Source organism: Carassius carassius, chromosome 8 (genome assembly GCF_963082965.1).
Source record: "Carassius carassius chromosome 8, fCarCar2.1, whole genome shotgun sequence".
Classification (NCBI taxonomy): domain Eukaryota; kingdom Metazoa; phylum Chordata; class Actinopteri; order Cypriniformes; family Cyprinidae; genus Carassius; species Carassius carassius.
The window spans coordinates 20,898,362-20,920,835 of record NC_081762.1 but is presented as its reverse complement, the minus strand read 5'-3'; the positions used below and the strand labels follow the sequence as shown (position 1 = coordinate 20,920,835).

At 35.9% G+C, this 22,474-nt stretch overlaps 1 protein-coding gene across 2 annotated transcripts; it reads right to left on the bottom strand.

Moving 5' to 3' along the window:
- Positions 1–2,158: 2,158 nt before the first annotated feature.
- LOC132145512 (eIF5-mimic protein 1) lies at positions 2,159–19,535 on the bottom strand. 2 transcript variants are annotated; one of them, XM_059556606.1, is made up of 12 exons: positions 16,522–16,670; positions 16,259–16,329; positions 14,086–14,262; positions 7,271–7,374; positions 5,868–5,933; positions 5,618–5,753; positions 5,335–5,444; positions 4,686–4,856; positions 4,406–4,552; positions 2,493–2,631; positions 2,289–2,411; positions 2,159–2,201 (listed from the first exon to the last, which is right to left on the bottom strand). In XM_059556606.1, the coding sequence occupies exons 2-12, from the start codon at positions 16,320–16,322 to the stop codon at positions 2,173–2,175; spliced, it is 1,266 nt and encodes a 421-aa protein (XP_059412589.1). In that variant the 5' UTR covers positions 16,323–16,329; positions 16,522–16,670; the 3' UTR covers positions 2,159–2,172. The 2 variants fall into 2 exon arrangements, with proteins under 2 accessions (XP_059412589.1, XP_059412588.1); XM_059556605.1 differs by lacking the exons at positions 2,159–2,201; positions 2,289–2,411; positions 2,493–2,631; positions 16,522–16,670 and adding an exon at positions 19,473–19,535 and having other exon boundaries at positions 4,084–4,552.
- Between the last annotated feature and the right edge of the window lie 2,939 nt (positions 19,536–22,474).

Sequence of the window (22,474 nt, the reverse complement as noted above, 5' to 3'; positions counted from 1 at the left end):
ACCTATGGCTATAATTATGACTCTAATTTATTTTATAATCTCAACCATTCAGAAATAATTTTTGTATTTGCCTACATTATGTATTTTAACAGTATTATTATTAACCAATCATTATTGCCTCATTGTTTTTTTATATAATGCAAGTCATTTTAGGTCTGTTTTTATAGCAACAACAACAAAAATTACAACATATTAATACTTCTTTGTAAATTATTATTTGAAGTAACAAAACCATAGTTAATTTGCAGTTACCACGGCTACAAGAACGATGATTTATGGTGTTATTGTTAAAACCATGGGTAATTTTTGTAAGGGAACCTGAAAATTAAAATACCTAAAAGTGATAAACGGGCATTGTTTTTACCTAAATGATTTATAATTTATTTTAATATATATTAAAAAATGTATAAGGTGTGCATTGTAGCTGACACCTAAATGAACACATTACAATTGTTTGATGACTGCAAGTCTTTTTTCTCAAATGCTATTGAGCTTCAAATTTGCGTTTGAGCCCATGTGAAAAAGTAGCATAATTTACATATGATTTACAGTTTATTTTAATAAATATCAAACATTCAATTCAATTGTGCATTATAGCTGACACCTACAGTATATGAACAATTACAGTTGTTTTTATGACTGCAAGTCTTTCTCCTCAAATGCTACTGACCTTAGTAAAGTGTATACCAATATCACATGAAACTTTAGAGACGGTCCCTAAATTTGAGACTCTCGAATGTCCAACGTCAAGCCAACTTTATGCCTGTTTGTTTTTTTTACTTTTTTTTTTTACTTTCTTTAGTTTTCTTTTCTCTGTGCCAGATTGCTGATGTCCTTTACCCGGGCATAGATGTCTATCCATCAGTTATGAACATTCAGCCGCAAACATGAGGTGCGAGCGGTCGCGAGCTCGGATGGGAGAATGGCGCTTTTTTTTTTTTTTGAGCAACTGGGATGGTGCCCCCTCTGGGAGTTGGTGCCCTACGCAGACTGCATACTCTGCGTGTAGGGAGCAGCGGTACTGTCTATATGGAATAGAGATTAAACATGAGGGAGAAGTGAACCGGTCTCGCTACAGGCTACGTTTCACAGTTTTATGTCTGGATTCAGAGATACCAAATGTTTGGATATTTCACCGTGACCACTCCCTCTCATTGGTCTTTAAAGAGTTACTTCACCCAAAAAGGAAAATTATGTCATGAATGACTCAAATGACTCACCCTCATGACATAATTTTCCTTTTTGGGTGTACTAACCCTTTAAAAATGGCAGACATTAATTTAGTGATAAAACTGTACATAAATTGTACATTTTGTACACAAAATATGAGTTCCTGGTATGAAAGAGGTCATAATTTCATAATTTCCTGTCCAATGTAGAAGACACTGTGACTAAAAGCATGTTTATCACACATTTTGGGAGACACAACAAATGAATAGGAAAATGAATTATATCTCAATATTCTTATGAAATATTAGATATTATGAAAATCTGGCCAATTATCACTCCCATTATTCCCACACTTCTTTGTTCAACATGCTGTCCCAACAAAACTTTAATATGCAAATTAGATACAGTGTATGGATAAGATTGTGTTTAAACGGGAAAACCAGTTTATGGAAATGTTACACATATACTAACTCTATAAGGGAATTCAAAATTCTTCTCTTCATGTCAATGTTTAAAACACATTAATCAATATCTGAGTGAGACCGTTTTGGCCTGGGCATAATTTGCAGAACTAAAAGAACCAATCAACATTTAATCAATAGGCAGATGCCTTCCAAAGTGACTTAAAAATGAGGAGATAAAGATGAGTCAGACAAATTAAATTCTTGAAATAGTACATATAAAACACCTTTTATTCATAAAAAGATTCACAGCAGTCCCATACGACATATACACGTGTTTGTTCAAATGAAAATCAGTTGCAGGAAACGCAGTACCTGAACGGCATTAATATAAAATCCATGTTAAAGTGTTTGCTTTTAAAGGCTGTCTATATGTAGCTTCCTGCCCTCTTTACAGAGATCAGAAGCTTTTCCCTGGATTGGGCCTCAGTGTACTGTATGTGACTCGCCCCTCTGGACACAAATGTAATGACAAAGAGCCTAAATGCACTAAAAAGCAGGTCACAGAGAGCTGACTAAAGCCCAGAAACCCTCTAAATGATTAGTCGTCTTCCCCCTCTGACTCAGACTCTGTGGGAGAGAGAATTCAGAAATAATGTGCTTGAGATTTACATTTTTGTTTGGCAGATGGTATTTTTATCCGACAGAATTCCTCACCTTCCTCCGCATTGTGAAGCCACTCCACAAATTTCTTCATTTGCTCCAAAAACACACTTTTCCCTTTGGCAGCATGGGCGTCTTTGTACCATTTCAAAATAGCTTCCTCACTAAGGACATCAGCTGTGGAATGAAAAACACACATCACATCTTACCTCATCTATACTTTATCATTAAAACACTGATCAGGTGAGACATGGGTACCTTTGTAGAAGAGCACCACTATTTTGGAGAAGGATTTCATGAAGTGGATGTTGTCGTAGCAGTACTCCTGAATCTTGAGCAGCAAGACCAGCTCTGATTGGCCCTGAGTACTGAACACAGCCAGGAGAGGTGCATAGTGCTACAGGAGAAACAATCACCATTATCTCTCTCTTACACAGGTCTACAGTGGAAGCACATGACTTGATGTGATGTGTTAGGCCGCAATGGCTTGAGGCTGCCTACATAATCATCTGATACAACAATCAAGCTCTTTCATGGACCAATCAGCTAGAGAAACCTGGAAATAAAATAAGTTCAAAACAAACTGGTTTTTTAAACTGACATAAAGTAGTTGAAATTGTATTTTACATAATAAAAGAACGAAAGCCTTGAATCTTAAGTACTTGATTGCTGTATCATCAAAATATTTAAACTGATATTACATACAGCTTTACATATAAAGTTGTAGATACATCCATTTTATCCATATGCTCACATAAAGTGATATTTAATAATCTCTAATCTTCGGTCAAATCTCTTGCTTTTTTTATTTTGTTGCAAAATATAGCTCTACTGTCACCTATATATATATATATATACACCAGTGGTTCCCAACCTTTTTCAACTCGTGGCCCACACAACCAAACACATATGTTTGCGCGGCCCACTGCAACAAAATGACCTGACCCCGCTATTGTTGGGTTAATAACTTAGTACTCAGAAGCTAGATTGTTAACTGTCTTTATTAAATGAACTGGCAATGAACAGAAAATAACTCGGGCTGCATGGCACCGCTTGGCACAACTGCTGTTGTTCTGTAGCATATGCAGCAAAAATATCTAAGATAAATTGGCGGTTTATTCTTAAACCAGTCAGCGAGCTCGAATAGTGGAAGCATAGTTACAGTTTAATAATTATTTTTTGTTATTTAATTATATGACATGATGTTTTTATGTTATGACTCAGACATTTTTACATATATGAACAATATTATTATTTCTTTTAATAGTAATTGGCGGCCCACCTGCAATACCATCGGCCCACAGGTTGAAAACCACTGATATATATATATATATATATATATATATATATATATATATATATATATATATATATATATATATATGTATGTATATGTATGTATGTATAAAAATAGAGTATACGTTATAGCATATTGCATTAATTGTCATGAAATGTGAACTATATTATCCCGCTCTAATCTGCTAAATACGACTATAAGGCTTGACGATCTTAAGGATTTGTAATATTGTAAACATTAACATCATTTTTTGTAAAGCTGCTTTGAAACAATGTGTATTGGGAAATGCATTATACATTATACATTATGCATTGACTTGACTCAAATTTACCTATTTCTGCAGGGGTTGTTTTAAAATATGACACTAATTTAACAAAAAATAATTTAGGAAAAAAAAAACATAACCTGATTTTGATGTAACAGTCTGAAGTAAAATATATAAAAAATCTAATCTGTAGAAAAAATATAATCTCTCTCTCTCTCTCTCTCTATATATATATATATATATATATATATATATATATATATACACGTATATAGAATATATAGAAAATTGGTTTTAAGTCAGTTATTTCTATATTTTGCTGTAGTGTGTCAGTAAGAAAATCAGTTTACATTTCCAAACATTAATTATGCCATTAAGTATAATATTCCAGTGAGATTTTTGTCTGGCAGCAGCCAGTGCTCCACACAGAGATTTGATCTGATCATCATCAGTCTGTCTGGAACAACATGAAGAAAAAGAGCAAACTGAGACAGCATCAATCCAGAAGAACTGTAGCAACATCTCCAAGATCCTTTAGATAAATGAATATAGATATGAGGATTACAAATATCAGTGTGAGATTTTAAAGTCTAGGTGTTGATACTGTGCCTTCAGGTGTTTTAGGGCCTGCTCAGTGACCAGCTCCTCTTTCTTATTCCATTCAACAGCATTCATGAGGCAGCTCCACAGTAAGCCAATCACAGCCTGCTCCTGAAGATCATTCTTCTTCATCTCCTCTTTCACATACACCACGATCTGAGCACAGTTCACACCAGCACATATGGGACATTTAAGGACTAACGTGACAATCCTTAATGACCAATATAAAATCTGGTTCTTGAAGCAAGAGCAGCTGAGAAGCAGTGTTTAACACGAGTGCATGCTTCACCTCTCTGATGGGACACTGCTGCGACAGGCGCTCCTGCAGCTCTTTCTGAAGCTCCTTGCGTGTGCCCAGAGACTGCTGCGTGCGCAGGAAGTCTGACAGCTCCTTCAGTCCTGCCTCAGTGAAGTACTTTGAGAAGTGCTCCACATTCTGCTTATTGGCAGGGAAGAGTTCCTGAAGTCACGACAGATTACACAATCAGATTAACTACCGGAAGAACTGGGAAGAACCTTTAACCGGTCAGACTTAGAAGGTGAAATGTGTCATAAAGTCCCATGTTGAAATACTTTCTAATTTCTAAATACTTTTTCATCAGCCTTGGTGAGCATTTGATTCAAAACATAAAAAATCATACCACTACAGGTCAGTCCAGTTGTTAATTGTGATTGTGTACAAACCTTTTTCAATTATTTATAACCTGTGATTGAATATCAAAACCTTTAGTTTTTGCTGTAGAATCTGCATGGATTTTGTTGTACTGTGTGCATAAAGGTCATGAGTGACTTTAGGGGTGATGTACATCTCCATGGAAACAATTTATCTGCAAAATGGTTAATTATCTCCTCATAATTTTCAGAGGTTAATGAATTCAGTATCAGAACTGATCGTGTGTGTAAGCCAACACCGAGCAGATGAGCATCAACAGTTATACCAGGAGCTTCTTATCCAGGTTGGCTTTTCTAAGGGAAGATGTCACCGCATTGGCGTCCTTCTCTGCTATCCAAGCTTTGAACATCTTCACCGCAAAAGAGGCTGATATTCCTACAAGCAGACAGCACATACTCGAATACATATTTAAAATAGTCCAAAGAAGAATTCACTGCCAATGCAAAAAACAAACAAACCCCGCCCCCCCCAAAAAATCTCTCAAGCAAATAATTAATTCAATATTATTTTTTTTCTTGAATAATTATAAGAAGTCATTAAGCACAAACCTTCTTTGACCAGGTTATCGCTGAAGAGGCTGGTGAGGATAGGTGGCAGCAGAGTGCCGTTGGCCAACAGGATGCCTGTTAGCATGGCTAGTTTGGTCTGCTCAGACTCAGTGAAGGCCTTCAGGAAGAGAAGAAGCTATGTGGGGAGAAAGCGTGTGGATCAAAACATACGTTATATGTGGAACATATGTGGAATTATCATTATCATTACTGATAATAGCAAGAACATGATATTATGCACATTAGTTACCTTTTTGATTTCCTCCTCAAAGGCCTTCTCCAGATATTTGTACCTTCTGATAAGTTTATTGAAAACCTGTATGTAGGCATAATCATATACGAGTTACACAATAAGGTGAATACATTTTTATTTTATTTTTTTTATAAAGGGGTCAAATACATTTTGCATAATAATAATAATAATAATAAAACCTAAAAACAAATATTAAATTCAAAAATATAATAATAATAATAAAAATAATAATGGTAATAAATGTTATGTAATATTTTATATTATAGAATTTTCGATATTAATATTTTATATTCTTTTTTAGATATATTCAAATATCTAAACGTAACAAAATAATATATATGAATGAATGAATGATGCATTTATATAGCTCTTTATTGTGTATTGTTGTACACCCAAAGCACTTTCCTCAACCACCACCAGTGGTTATTATACCATTATATTAATAATAAACAATAAAGAAGATTTCATATATATTAGATACTATTATTATTATTATTTTTTTGATGATGATGCTAATAATAATAATAATAATATAATAAAATATATAAAATATCACATATTATATAAAATTATATAATAATAATCATTATATTTATTATCTGTTCAATAGTATCTAATATTATATATGTGATATTATACAAAATATTATTTGTTAGATATTATTAATATTATTATTATATTTTTAGATGGTGGTAATAATAACAACATCTAAAACTAATATAATAAAAATACCTAAATAAATATTTTTTGATTTAATAATAATAATAATAGCAACAATGTAATATAATATTATATACTATGTAATATTATTATATAATAAAAATTTTATTGTGTTTAATATTATTAATCATATATGAGATATTATATATTATATTATTTGTTATATATTATTACTGTTATTATTATACTATTTTCTATTATAATAGAATCTAAAAAACAAGAACATAAGAATACCTAAATATTTTTTATATGTAATAATAATAATAATGTGCTATTTTATATATTATACTTGTATGCTATTATTATTATTATTATTAATTTAGATTTTTTTTTTTTTTTTTAGATCACTAATACGTCAAACTCTTCTTAAACCAAAATCAAATCAAATTTGATTCCTGGTGATATGACATGATATGATAAAATCCTGGACACAAGAACTCACTTCTTTAACCTCACAGGAGCTGGTGATGGAGAGACAATGTAATCCAAGGGATTATTTCAAAACGACACAGTATGAGTGGCATACTGTCTACCCAGAGGATTTGGGGGCTAAGTACATCTAATGCAATTTTGAAACCGGATTCCCCTGCCTTCCTGCTATCTTTGTTTCGGCTGCTCATTTTTCAAATACAACAATAGAAAAAAGCATCTCATTGAACGGGCTGAACTGGGGTGTTCACCTGAGCATAGCTGCGAACAGCAGTGTGGTTTTCCTCCGTCCTGAACATGCAGTGCTCCGTCACCTTGGTCTTGTCCCCATCGTCAATGCGTGTTCCCCCGGGAGCTGAGAGAGGGAAAGTAAGGTTACAGGTTAATGCTGTAAATCCTTTGAGAGCACAGTGCTGTCATTGTTAACCCCTACTGAGAAAATGTCACTGTGTCTACTGACGTCACAGCAACAACACAGTTATACCAGAATACTAAATTCTCTGTGTCATATGCAGTGTTTGCAATGTTAACAGTTTTATTTATGTATAATGCATAATGTGCAGTACTATCCTGTACAGCTTTATGTACAAGATAAGTAATGTAGTGTACGTCAAGTTAAAAAAGCCTTAGCCTCTGTACTACAGAGTAGAAGCATTTCCAAAGCATTTAATCAAATAAGGAAATAAACTGAATTACAGCATTGCTTCCACCCCAAAATAGGACACGGTTTCACAATGTGCTCTGCACACATAACAATGCAATGCCTCATGGACTAATTCACAGGTGTCCGGGTTAATACCATACACATAGTTAACTTCACATCCCTGGATTAGATTGTCGAGCCACTGATCCATTGATTGGTCAATGTAATACTTCACATCTTACCATTTCATAAAAAACTAAACTGGCTTTTCTACAGAGCAGCTTAGAGTGCATGAAGATGGAAAAAATATACGATTGTAAGAAAGATTTGTTCCCCTGAGAAACTTTGCATTGGGTCGCAAAAACATTACCAATTTTGCGTTCACTCACAAAACTTTCACTAGAGAAACTTGCAAATGCAGTGTTGTTTTGAGAATGCTAGCAATTAAACGCAAAAGTACTGATATAAAATTTGTCTTCCCACCTCGTATTATTTCCATCAGCAATATTGCATCTGCTCGCAAAACTTAGGTTCTCCCGAGAAACTTGCAAACTTGAAACTTGTGTTCCCTTGCAAAATTAGTGTATTCCCCATCCAAAGTACTGTGTCCCCTGAGAAACTGCATTTGCTTGCAAAACTTTTTCTTTCTCTCATGCATATACAAACTTTCTCAGGGTGAAAGTTTTGCAAGTGAACACAAAAGAAACATGTGTTCCTTTAGAGGCTTTGTATTATTCAGCCAAAAATATTCAAAATATTTGAATAAAATCAAAGTTTTATCTATCAGGTCGTCGGAAATCTTCTGTTATTCTTCTTTTTCATCAAATTACTTTGCAAAAACATTTTCAAATATTTTAACAAATTTAACTTAATGTGACATTTCTGAATTGGCAGTATATTCAATGATTTAAAAAGTCTAAATAAATTACAGTAGATCAGGACTAATTTTATTAATGAACTGATTGAATCATGCCAAAAAGGTCTCTAGGGCAGTCTTAGTAGTTTGAGTGGTTGGAAGAATGCAGATTTAAAAGACATTATCAAATTATTTTGGTGAAAACTATGAAGAAAAATGTATGTCTACAAATAAATAGTTTTTAGTTATTATTATAAGTGCATTAAGAAAGTATGTGCATTAATAAAGTAAACCAAGTTTATTCTGTCTCATGCTTTCATGTTAACTTGATTGTAGTGCTTTCATCACATTTGTGTAATAGATCCCAGTCTATTTTCACAGAGTTCAGGGAAACCAGTCTTTGTTAAGGACTAATAAGGGCAAAGGTCAGAAGATTTGGACTTAATCTCTATTTTAGTTAACAGCAGACTTCTACTTATGAGGGCACTATATCCAAGCTGGAATAATCTGACTGCTGACTGGATGTTTGACCAGGCTGCTGTTCTTCCTCTCTCATGTGTTCGCACAGCTATTAGGGCTTTATATAAAGCCAGAGTAAACCTTTTAGCTCTAATTGGGTTGACAGAGACTGTCCCATCCTGAAGACATCTCTACCAGTCTTTGAAACTGAACTCACTCATTCCACACAGATTGAACAAAAAGTGAGAAGAATGAGATTAACCTACTAGCTAATCATCAGCAGGAGTAAAGAAAAACAAGAAATAGCAGTAGTAAAAAAAAAAAAAAAAACCCTACTCCTAGGTCAGGCTGCTACAGTATATAGTTTTGATTGGATTGCACTTAATCATTTCTTTAATAAAATAACTATGATTATTACATTATGTTCTTATATTATAACAAGTATCTTATACTTGCAGTACAACAGTACAATCTTTACATTTTTTCCAAACTGTTTTCTATTTAAATATATTTTAAAATGTCATTTATTTCTGTGATCAAAGCTGAATTTTCAGCATCACTACTCCAGTCTTTAGTGTTACATGATCCTTCAGAATCAGAGATCATTCTAATATGATGATTTGTTGCTCAATAAATATTATTATTATTGTTTCAGTGTTGAAAACAGATGTGCTTTTTAATATTTTGTGTAAACCATGATACATTATTTTGGAATTCTTTGATGAATATAATTTAAGTGAACAGCAATTATTTGAAACATTTTGAAAGAAACCATGTACAATTTTTAACAAATGTTTACATTTAATGCATTGTACCAGATTTAGCTAGATGCTCATTTTCATCTGCATAATTGTCTTAATTATTTTTAACGCATACTTTTTTGAACAATATATTAATGTCCCATTTCTATAGATTATTAGTTTAAATGCACTATAATATGTAACATTATGTGAGCAACATGGCTCAATACACTAATACAGCATATGCTTCACAACCCTTTAAATGCTTACAATTTTAAACTCACAAAATGCATATTCAACAACAAAAACCCCTTTTAATATGTCGTTCTCTACTCTGGCTTCCCATATCTGCTCTAACCAACTTCAACACTCTGCTCCTGTCCCACAGTGAAGCCGCCCACTCACTCTCTCAGCCTGCTTATGTGCAAAAGATCTGAAGATTTCCAACCGGCTGTGACAGCTCCTAGGAGACAACTAAGACAGGCTAAAATAGTGTTGTGTATTCCCTACTGTACATTATTGTTTCTTCTCTATGCCCCGCCTTCTGAAATGTGTTGATTTTTACAAAGCTCATCGTCTGAAAAGCGAGGTGTGCTGTGATTGGCCAGCTATCCAGTGCCTTGTGATTGGCTGAAAACCTCAAGCATGTGACAGAAATATTACGCCTCTTAACATATTGTGATGCCTTGTCCAGCCAGAGTGACGAGACATGAACATAAAACCCATTATAAACATGCTTTTTAGTCATGTCTTCTTTTGGAAGGCAGAAAACAAAGAACAACGAAACAGCGTCACACACACACAAGGCCTTGAGTGAGCAGAGGCCGGAGGACAAAGGCCAAACAAAGTAGTTAGCTTTCACAAACAAACACACAGCGTCTATACGACATGGCGGCGGCAGCAACAACAAAACATCTGGGCAGCGTTATGCAAATATCCCCACATACTTGCGTAGATATGTGGGGGCATGTTAGAATGAGGGGGCGTGGATGAGTGTTAACTTTTATAAAAAATATCTCTTTGGATTTGAGACTTTAATCTTTGCAACTTTACAGATCTTCTTCACGCACCAAGAGATTGTAACACTTCAAAGAGAAAGGGCAATTTGAAATTGCATCATATGACCCCTTAAATGCTACATCTGTGAACTCACTGACATCAGATAAACTTGCCCGAAACATGTTCCAGTCTACATCATCAAGAGCCGCCTGTAGCATGGTTTTGTGGCGAGTGGGGCGGGGCCGAGGGACGTGGGAACAAGGAGTGAGGCCGGCAATGATTGGGCAAATCAGTGGCACCTGCGGCCCACCGCCGGTCTCGAGTCCCACGTAGGAGATGGAAGGATATAAAACTGGAGTGACGACAGTGAAGGACGAGAGAGGACCAGGCCTGGGCTTTTAGTTGTGTTTTTATTTTGTGCGCGTCAGTCGCCGTGAGGGGCTGGTGCGCTGTTTTGTCTTTAATTTGTATTATTAAAATGTCCTTTGATTGTCCGCCGGTTCCCGCCTACTTCTTCCGGATGAATAGGAAGTTTTAATTCATTACAGGCTTCAAAGTGGGAGGACCAGCGCATCACTACTATCTGCACCGGGGGTTCTTGAACAAGCCTTTGTTTATATTCCAGTGTGAGAAAAAATGGCTACAAGGTCCGATTTGCCAAAAGTCGGTAGTGAGCGGGCTTTGTTGGCATTCTTAAACTGAGAGTAACAATGATCCAGTGTATTGAGTCCTCTGGTTGGACAGGATACATGTTGATAAAAGTTTGGCATGACCTGCCTGAGGTTGGCTTTGTTAAATTCCCCAACGATGATAAGGGAAGCGTCAGGATGTTTGTTGATGTAGTCGCTGAGCGCACTGTGAAGCTTAGACAAAGCCAAGTCTGTGGTGTATGTTGTGGATGTAAACAGCAGTAACGATGATCGATGAAAACTCCCGGGGTAGACAGAATAGGTGGCAAATAATGGATAGATGTTCCAGATGAGGCGAGCAGGATCGTGACAGAATGGAGATATTTCTGGGGTCACACCATTTCTTGTTACTCATTAAACGCACATCTCCACCTTTAGATTTTCCAGCCCCGGCTGTTCAGTCCATCCGTAAAACAGAGAAGTTATCAGATGGCGTTACAGCAGTGTCCGGGCCCATGGTCGTGAGCCATGTTTCAGACAAACAAAGGATGTTACAGTCCTTTATGTCCTGTGAAACTTATCCTGGCTCTAAGATTGTCCATCTTATACTCCAGAGATTGGACATTGACAAGCAGAATGCTCGGTAGAGGAGGACTGTAGTCTCTTTTCCTCAAGCTGTTGCGAATCCCAGTGCGTTTCCCGTGGTGTTTCTTGATCCGTCGCCTCGGGTGGTTATTCAAGTGGCTATTGTTCATCTCTGCATTCCAGAGAATCTCAGATGGCCATGATGTGTTGGAGGATAAAGTGCCCTGAAACAGGTTAGTGAAGCGGTGTCCAATGTCCAGAAGTGTTACTTTGTCGTAAATGATCAGTGAAGACTTTATGTGTGTTAAAAGAGAAAACAAAAGTAAGTCAAAAACTAAATAAAAGCACAATCTAAGCGGAGCAACCTGGACAGCATCCGAACTCGGTGGGGCCATCTTGCAAGAAATCTTTAACCATCAATGGGATTTGTAAGTTGATGGCCTAGAGGTACTGCACTAAAGACTTTGATCCAGAGATGTGCTGCAAGTGTTGGAGCAACAGCCAGCTGTCACGGGGGAGTGAGCTTATGACCCCTCATTCTGTTTACTAACAGTCCTTTACGAATGTTGCTTGTCAGATTGTAAAGTATAGCCCCAGTGACATCTTGGGTAAAAGGAACAATTGTTTTTTTTATGTCAAACTGTAAGATATACATCTGCAAGACTGTGACCAGTGGTGTAGTGTGGGCCATGTATATGTTGTATGCTTACTTTTTGCCTGGGGTTGTTTGTGTATTACAACTTCTAAGGATCAATAATTGCGTATTCCCTTGGTACACCCACTTGCTTCGCAAATCCATAATCTACTATCATATTAGCATCCGATTTAATGGGGTCTCATGCTGTGGTTGAAAACTCGCGATTCTTCTTTATAATTTTGACATTGTCACTTTTATTACCTTTTCCAGTCCTTCACCGACTGACTGCAAGTGTCCACTACAGTGAGAGAACTGCGCTCCAGTGAGTGAGCCATTGTGTGTTGAATGTGAATTACTCGCATATTAGCAGTTTGAATTCACATTTTATTGATGCTATTTATTGTTAAAATAGCTTGCGCTTAAATTTCTTTTGTGAGAGCGGGAGGGAATGTGCTGTCCACAGATTTTGTTTTGTTAACTATTTGATGCCAAGGACCCTCAAATTTAATAGTCCCTTCAGGCCCACTTTTACAGGGCAACAGGAATGCAAGGACTAAGCACCCTGCTACAAGCTACAGGTAGTTCAAAATGCAGCAGCTAGAGTCCTTACCAGGTCAAGAAAATGTGATCATATTACCCCAATTTTACAGTCTCTGCACTATTAAGTTCCGTATCAGTTACAAATTATTATTACTTACCTATAAGGCCCTAAATAGTTTAGCTCCTGCGTATCTAACTAGCCTTATACCACGTTACAATCCATCACGCTCCCTAAGGTCACAAAACGCTAGACTTTTGGTAGTTCATAGCAAAGTCCACTAAAGGAGGTAGAGCTTTCTCACATTTGGCTCCCAAACTCTGGAATAGCCTTCCTGATAATGTTCGGGGTTCAGACACACTCTCTCTGTTTAAATCTAGATTAAAAACGAATCTCTTTCGCCAAGCATTCGAATAATGTATCTCTTAAATTGTGAGTGTAGTTGCATCTGATCAAATGTGCATTCTTATTCTTTAGCTTGGGTTAAACTAATTAATTTTACTTTGTTGGATCAGCAGCTATGCTAATGATGTCTCTATTTGTTTAAATGTAACTAGGATTTACACAAGCTCCAGTCTGGATCCAGAACACCTGAGAAGAGATGATGCTGACCCTCAGAGGACCTCAGATGATGCTAACCCTGAATCAACAAACAGAACTAACAATATTGCTACAAGTGTGACTGCATCATTTCTATTAAAGAAAGAAACTACATAAAGTTTCTATTTACAACGTGTTTGTATAGAGGATTTATTTTATTGCCAATTTAAAATATCTTGTTTTAAATTAATCACAACAAAGTTTAAAAGATTATTAACTGCATATTTCTGAAATTAAAAAAACAAAATAGTATCTTTAAAATCATAAGAAAGCCATGTAAAGAGGTGTCATCAATTATGAAATTTAATCTCCTACAAAGCAATAATTAAAGTAGTATTAAGACAATCCCAAATTATGCACAAGGTTTTGGACCTTCTCACCAAGCATGCTCCCAGCCATGAGGATGTCAAACAGGGTGTCGGCATAGCGGCGGTAGTCTAGTCTCGACCCAGTGACATCCAGAAACTTGGCTACAGCATCAAGATCACCACCTGCTTCGTTGAGGCCTTGAACAATAGTGTCTCGGAAAACCGTAGGCTCAAACTTCTCCTTTTCATCTGTGAGAGAGAAAATACAAGAAAGACTCTCAGTCAAGGTTACCGCAGCAGAGATTCAGGATTCACATTAGCCAATTATGATGTAGAATATAATGCTTTAAATGATTTAGATTTGCTTCTTGATTTGAATCCATCGGTGTAGAATGCTTGATAACAAAGCAGGTGGTCGCACACAGAAATATTCAAGCCGCACTTATTACCTACTATTATGTAAATGAGTTCCCTCGCCTCGCTGCTGGCTAGGAATTCTGATTATAGCACACACTAAAGAGCATGTTGAGTGTCTTCCTGTGAGATTTCACATTTGAAGAGCCAGTCACACCTACCACACAAGCCAGTGAAGCATAACTCTAATGCCCTGTTGAAAACGCCCCCACATTTGTCACATTCAAAAGCTATTAAGTAACGTTCCCTAGCTGTCTGTAAAGTCAAACGGTGTTCACCTTTCACCCGTATCATACACCTACATGGAAGATTCAAATTAGAACAGTAAAGCAGTCCTGTATGACTTCTTTATATGTAAAATAATTAATTGTTTGCAAAAAGATTGACCTATATATTGTTTAAACATACACTATCAGTCAAACGATTGGCTTTTACTCAGCATGGATGCATTAAGTTGATCAAAAGTGAACCTAAAGATGGTTCTACTTTACTTACTCCACTTTAGCCGTTCTACTAACTATTAGTAACTTTGAAACTACATGTCAGCTAACTCTCATTAGAGTATTAGTAGACTGTTTAGGATTAGGGTCAGTAGAATATCTAAATTGGACTACAAAAGTAATGTGCTACTCTAAAGACATAGTGTTAAAAAGATTAGGAAAAAATAAGAATCTTTTTCATATTTATTTTAAGAAAAAAAATACATTTTACATTATTTACAATAATTTGACAGCACAACTGTTTTCAACATTGATAATAATAAGATTTAATTTTTTTTTGAGCAAGTCATAAAATAAGAATGATTTCTGAAGGATCATGCAGGGTCATAACTTTTATATAAGTATAAAATATAAACGTTTATATAAATAGAACAGACTTAAGTTCTTATATAAATAGAACAGACTTATTTCAATAATATTACACAATATTAATGTTTTTACTGTACTTAAAAAAAAATAAAAATAAAACAATGAAGCCTTGACAATCATTAAAAACATTTCCAAACCCAAACTTTTGAACAGTAGTGTATTTTTTGTTTAAATGTAAAATGTCCGAATAAACGTCAACTGATTTTTATAGCTTTTATTTAGCCTTTGTTTCAAAATCAATGTCTGATAAAACCATAACTATCAGCACACCACAACAATAAAAACAATATGTAATAATCATCGTCATCATAATTTCTAGAATTTTGTGACTGGAGATGCATAAATGAAACAATTTATATATAAAAAAAATATAATAAACAAAAAAGATACGGGCCATTCACACAAAATTGTGTTTTTGCTTTGACTCAAGAAGTAGAATATGGAAAATATATAACTTGAGACTTGTTTTTTTTTTTAGTTTTTAACTTCTTTTATCACTTACATAAAGAAACAATGGAAAAGTAGCACTGTAGAACAGAAAAATGTTTTCTGTGTGATCACTCACTTTCCCAAACCTTCTGAAACTAATGCTTCAGCTATTGCAGTAGGCTATTTGTTAACTTCTGTGGCTCTGAGACTGCAGGACTAATAAGAGAAAAGATCAGAACGGCAGAGGGTCTGCACTGGCACCAGTATTGTGTGGGACATGAAGTACACAGTAGCACACAAACAAGCTATTAATGGAACATGAATTAAGACCCTTGCCACTGCATTGCCGAGTGAGTGTCTGCAACATGTGTGCACATCTAAGGTGTGTGTGTGTTTCTGGATGTGAAATGAACAATCACTTTACATTTGCCATTTAACGGTCAACACAAGTTATAAAAGTTAAATCATTTGTAATGCCCACAATTAGTTTCTATAAGGGTAGAATAGGAAATATTGAGATAAAAATGACTCACCCCTTTTCCTGGTCTTAAACCGCTGGCCTGTAAGCACTGGCTTCTGTGGCTTACCGGTATTCATAAAAGTCCTTCACATTCACATGCAAAGAAACAGACATAAAATATATTCAAATCAGCAACAACAACATAGATGACCCATTTTTGTTCAATGACAGATCCATTATTGAATAAGCCAGATGCCCCACAAAACAAAACAATGAAACAACTCCTGACCCTGTAATCTGTGCTTTCCCCAACACTACACCCCCACTCTCACACACCTCGTTTATAATAGTGCACTGTACTAGGAGGAAAAAAAGCTTGTGATCTAAAAGCTCATCGGCTGAGCGGTCCTCTCCTGCACGCAGTGAGTGCTCCAGTAAAAGCCAGTGCTCCTGCAAGCCTTTCGCTGCCCTGTGCTAAATATAGAGGGGCTCATCCCTGACAGTGTAAACTTCAGTCACCCAGGTCTGGGACATGTGTCGTATTACAGCAAGGACATGTCTGATCACAGCTTACACCCCTCTGCATGTGTGTGTGTGTATATACACAAGCAAACTCACAAAGTATACACACATGCAAACATATACACAAACAAAATCAACATTTTCCATCAGCTGCCTCAACATCTTATTGATGCCCAGAGTGACAGAGTGCAGGTCAACATTGTGTGTAAACTTATGACAAGAATCTACAAAAAATATGGGGGAAATAAAGGCAGCAAAACCCCCCCAAAAAAGTTAATTGATGTCCTTTATTCCTACAGTATATGTTGCAGTAAATTTTGCATATGAATGGTTCACCATGATTACCAAAGTGAAGTTGAGGTCAGAGGTGTGAGAATGATTTGTGACAGAAACATGAGTTATAATGGGTTTAATATAATAAATGTAATATAATAATTATTGAACAGATTTAAATAAATCTAAACATTTAAACATACTACAAAAAAACTCCAATGAGGGCAGGTTTATTTTTGAGAGTCAGCTTCAAAATATATTTTTATAGACTACTATTCAAAAGTTTGGGGTCTGTAAGGTTTATTTATTCATTCATAATACTTTAATTCAGATGCATTAAATTGCACAAAGGAAATGTAACAGTAAAAACTAACCACAATATTGCAAAACATTTAAAATTATTTCAAATAAACGCTGTGTTTTAATAATTTTCTATTCATCATAGAATCCTTGGGGTGGGGGGAATCAGTCATGTTCAAGCAGATCAACATTAATAAAAATATGAATGTTTTTTATTCAGCACCAAATCAGTATATGAAATAAATTGAGACCCGAAGACACTTCTTTCAATAAATAAATAAATAAAAATAACAGATAACATATTTCATACCACACAAAGAATACACTTGATTTGCCATCAAAGCTGCATGAACTCATGACTCACAGTAATAATTAACTGAAATCAGAACAATTGTTTTTAAACAGCATTCTACATCATGGATCAGTACTTTCATGCAGTTTTGAACAATATGTACTCGTACAAGTCCCGTGTGATTTATAAATATCAACCCACAAAGAGGATGATTTAGCTGACTGTCACCAAACCTTAATCCATTACAACAACGCAGTAACCGGCCCTTAGATCAGCTCAAGTGGAGGATGTCCAGAGCACTACGCCTCACAGGACCGGTTAGATCTCCAGAAACTCTGGAGAATAAAAAGTCAGGGTCGGGTCTTAAAGGGGTCCTATTAGGCCTATGCTTTTTCACTTTTTGAATTTTAGTCAGTGTGTATGTTGTTTGGGAACAAAAAAGATCTACAAAGTTACAAATTTCATAGTCTACTCCAAAGGGGGATATTTCGTTAAAAAAAAAAACCCTTTTCAAGAACTACAACGAATAGCTCGTTTGGACTACAGCATTGTTTTCCTGGGTTTATGATGTCACAAAGTGTCCCATTAGAATATCATTAAAATAATTCCCACCTATGGAAATTCAAATGGATTGGGAGCGAGGTCATGGTTAGAACGCTTGGTTGATTGCATCAGAAAAGACCACAAGGACGAAGAAGAAGAGCTGCTGTACTGTCAGTTTTTCTCCAAGTCTGTTCATATCTGTGCGTGCAAAGGTTCAGCGTGATCCTCTTGCTCAATATTCTCAGGGGCTGAATCCGACTCAGATTGATATGGCAATACTGACGAACCACCAAGCATGAGAGCATGTTCTAGTACACCCCAAAACAAAATTAATATGTTGTAAGAGAGCATAATAGGACCCCTTTAATTAGATTACAACAGTCCCCGAAAAATGAGTGGGGCTTAAAAACCATCAAAATCACTCCCAATCACTCTCCAGTTAATGTACCACACTGCTTATTCAACACGGCTCTTTGATTTCACCACTTTCTCACAATGTATAAGTGACATTCCTTGTCATAAAACCAATTAAACAAGGACGAACATCAAACTGCACTTGACAACCACAAGAATATGTTTTTGGAGGCGTGTGTGTGCTGTTGTATAGCTGTAGGTTTATATTCTAGCTATTTTCACCGGTCCCAGTTTATAAGTGCTTCAGTGCCAAGAATAAGACTCAGGCTATGCCTGGCATTGCTTGAAGAGAATGCAACCTGGTTTCAAAGTAGGAATGAGGTTCTGGAACACAACACAGGACAGAAGCTTTGATAGGATATAAATATTATACATAGTAGCCTATAAATAACTATATTACACTATAGTTCATGCATTAGTTCATTGACATTCATATTTTAAAATATATTTTGTATTACAAAATATCTATACTACTCTCAAATATATGACTATTGAATGTGCAATGATGAATGTAAAAGATTGCATACATATATATATATATATATATATATATATATATATATATTTATTATGCATACTTTTTATTTGGTCCACTGAAATAATAGAAGAACGTTGTTGTGCGCTCGTGTAAAACACAATATAATTGTGTCCAGCTGACTACTCCACAAGTGTTTAACATCAACAACACGGTTTCATAAATAAGTAATTCGGCCCCATCATTAGTTAAATGCCTTAGTCTGCTAACAAATGTATCATTTTTGCACATGTGCTTATTTAGCTTGTTAAATTAATTATACCGTTTCAAGACCAGCAGGTTACGCTTCAAAACTCGTACAAGCTCAGAAGGTGCTCAGAAGCACGAGAGAATCAGACACGAATCAGGCTAATAATAATAACACTGCGCATCACGACATGTCATTATGTGATTGTATATAACGTTTACCTGTCTGTGATTCTGTCTGTGATGATCTCGAGCACCGCTCCGCGCACAGTATCTCACGAGACAGTTTGAGCAGACAAGTTATGTACAGCTGGACGGAACTACTCTCGAGAGGGGTAGCCTGCTTGGCACGACATGAATTACTACTGCTATTAATAATTAAATCCTCTTGAATAAAAAAATTATAATAACACGTATTTATAAAATATACTTTTTAATAAAGTAAATGTTGACATCCTTAAATATTCATTACGGCTTCTTCACATCGTGTCACTCTTAGATCCACCTTCCCCTCCTATTAATTTCAAAAGTGGTATGAACCAATGATGTTCTCTTTTTACTTGGAGTTTGGATTATAAAGTCGGTATTCTGAGGAAGCATTTTCACATCGATATACTATTTATCCTTAACAATAATAGTAATTGATGGTGTCAATATGACGAGCATGACCCCTGCAAGGAAAGGTGATCCGACATCTGAAGAGAGAGTGATGCTACAGGTAGCTGCTTCAGCTGGGGGAGTCGTGGCCTAATGGTTATTCGAGTCGGACTCCCAATCGAAAGGTTGTGAGTTCGAGTCCCGGGCCGGCAGGAATTGTAGGTGGGGGGAGTGCATGTACAGTTCTCTCTCCACCTTTAATACCACGACTTAGATGCCCTTGAGCAAGGCATCGAACCCCCAACTGCTCCCTGGGCGCCGCAGCATAAATGGCTGCCCACTGCTCCGGGTGTGTGCTCACAGTGTGTGTGTGTGTGTGTTCACTGCTCTGTGTGTGTGCACTTCGGATGGGTTAAATGCAGAGCACAAATTGGTGAGTACGGGTCACCATACTTGGCTGAATGTCACTTCGCTTTCAGGTACTAGAAATTTATTTTCTGATTTTTTTTTCTTAAAACAAACTGTCTGCTTATATATTATTTATATAAATGATCCTATCGAATTGGTTGCAGATTTATTAATTTGCTCCCTTTTGTGACTGGTTACATTACCTTTCTGACACCATGAGTTTCTTCTTCACAAAGTTTCTTTTTTTTTTTTTGGAAAGAAATTAATACTTTTATTCAGCAAAAAACATTACATTGATAACACAGTGAATACATTTAGAACAAAATATTTCTACTTTAAATGAATGCTGTTTTTAACAACTTTATTAATTAAAGAATCCTGAAAAAAAAGTTTCCACTAAAATATTATGCAGCATAATTTCTTTCAACCATGATAATAATTATGAAATGTTTCTTGAGCAGCAAATCAGCATATAAAAATTATTTCTGAAAGATCACGTGACACTGAACACTCGGGTATGATGCTGAAAATGTAGCTTTGCATCACAGGAATAAATTACATTTTACAGTATATTCAAATACAGTATATTCAAATAGAAAACAGATATTTAAAATTTTTATATTTCATAATATTACTGTTTTACTGTATTTTTGATCAAATAAATGTAGCCCTGCAGAGTGTGAGACCTCTTTCAAAACATTAAAAATAATCCCCAACTTTTGAACAGTAGTGTATACAGTACACAGTGCCTGGTTCATATTATACAGACTTTGATATTAAATGAAAGATTTGTTCACATAATCTGCTTAAACTATAATATATGTCCTAATCACATAATCTATCTATAAACTAACCAGTTTAATTAAACTTTCTTTTTATCTTAGAACAGTATTTTAATGAATCCTTGCATAATTTCAAAAAGGTGGATAATATAAATATCTTAAAATTACCCTCAATATACTTTAAGTGTCTTTATACAAAGTACAGTTTGTTATGTATGTACACCATCCAGGGAAATAAGATGGTGACTCATCATGATTTGTCCATGTTCCTAATGTTTAGTAAACTCTGTGTTTTCTCAAAGGTGATGTGCAAGAGGCCACCCAGCTCCTCAGCAAATCCAAGCATGCGTATTAACTTTCTGGATGAGGTAGGAACATAAAGATGATGAATATGGGTAGTAATTTACAGGCCATTTAAGCACAAGTTATTGCTCATTTGGGTGAAACATAAAATGAAACAGACACAGGGCGGCTGGCCAAACACAACCCATACTTATTGCTACTTTTATTAATGCTTATGCTATTTTACTGCAGCCTAACTACATAGACACAGGCCTTACACTGTAAATAGTGGTATTATTTAGTTGTTTTCTGACAATCAGCCCTTATGTAAACAAGTGCAGTGACTGGTGGGCTGGTGAGGTGACAACATATGTTCAGGCATATGTAGGAGACTCTTGAGTGGCGGCGGTGGTCCTTAAAGAGGTGTGATAATGGAGACATGCCACTAGATGTAACCTACAGACTACTTGAGGTCTTTTGGGGCTCGAATGATTAGAAACAGCAGTTGATAAGTGTATCCCACCTGTCAAAATCAGATGTGCAGCTTGTTCGCTGTGCCACCAACGCAGTCTTTCGACTTCATCCAAGGAGCACCAAAGATTATGACTCACCCAGCTCATGTCACTCTTAACAAGTGCCAGTGTTTTGTCAGAATCTCCATCCTGCAGACACATTTCCTGGATTTTCACAATTGAACAAGACTAAATGTCATTTGCTTTTGAGTCATGCAGATGAAAAGTGAAGTATTTTCCTTCATGTCATTTTAGTATGGCATGACCCCTCTCATGCATGCGGCTTATAAGGGCAAAGCAGACTTGTGCAGACTGCTGTTGAAGCACGGAGCTGATGTCAACTGTATTGAGCATGAGTATGGTTATACTGCCCTCATGCTCGCTGGCCTCTCAGGTAAACTCATGTCGATACACTCTACCAAATTTTTTGTTTATCTAACATTTAAAGGTACAAAAGCTTCACTGAGTTGGTACCTTTTAAAAAGGTATATCTTTGTATCTTATTTAACCCTAAAAGGTTTGTAATAGTACCTTTAATGCACGTCTTATTACCTAAAGTGTACATATTTTAGTACCTTTTGAAAGGGGACTGCCTCAGTAACAGTTTTTGCACGGTCATTGATTAATGAATTTCAAGAGACAA

Coding starts and splice junctions, on each gene's coding strand:
- LOC132145512 (XM_059556606.1), bottom strand. CDS start 16,322: ATGAATACCGGTAAGCCACAGAAGCCAGTGCTTACAGGCCAGCGGTTT. Junction 5,754..5,867: donor TTGAGGAGGAAATCAAAAAG/GTAACTAATGTG, acceptor CTCCCCACATAG/CTTCTTCTCTTCCTGAAGGC. Junction 2,412..2,492: donor AGTGGTGCTCTTCTACAAAG/GTACCCATGTCT, acceptor TTCATTCCACAG/CTGATGTCCTTAGTGAGGAA.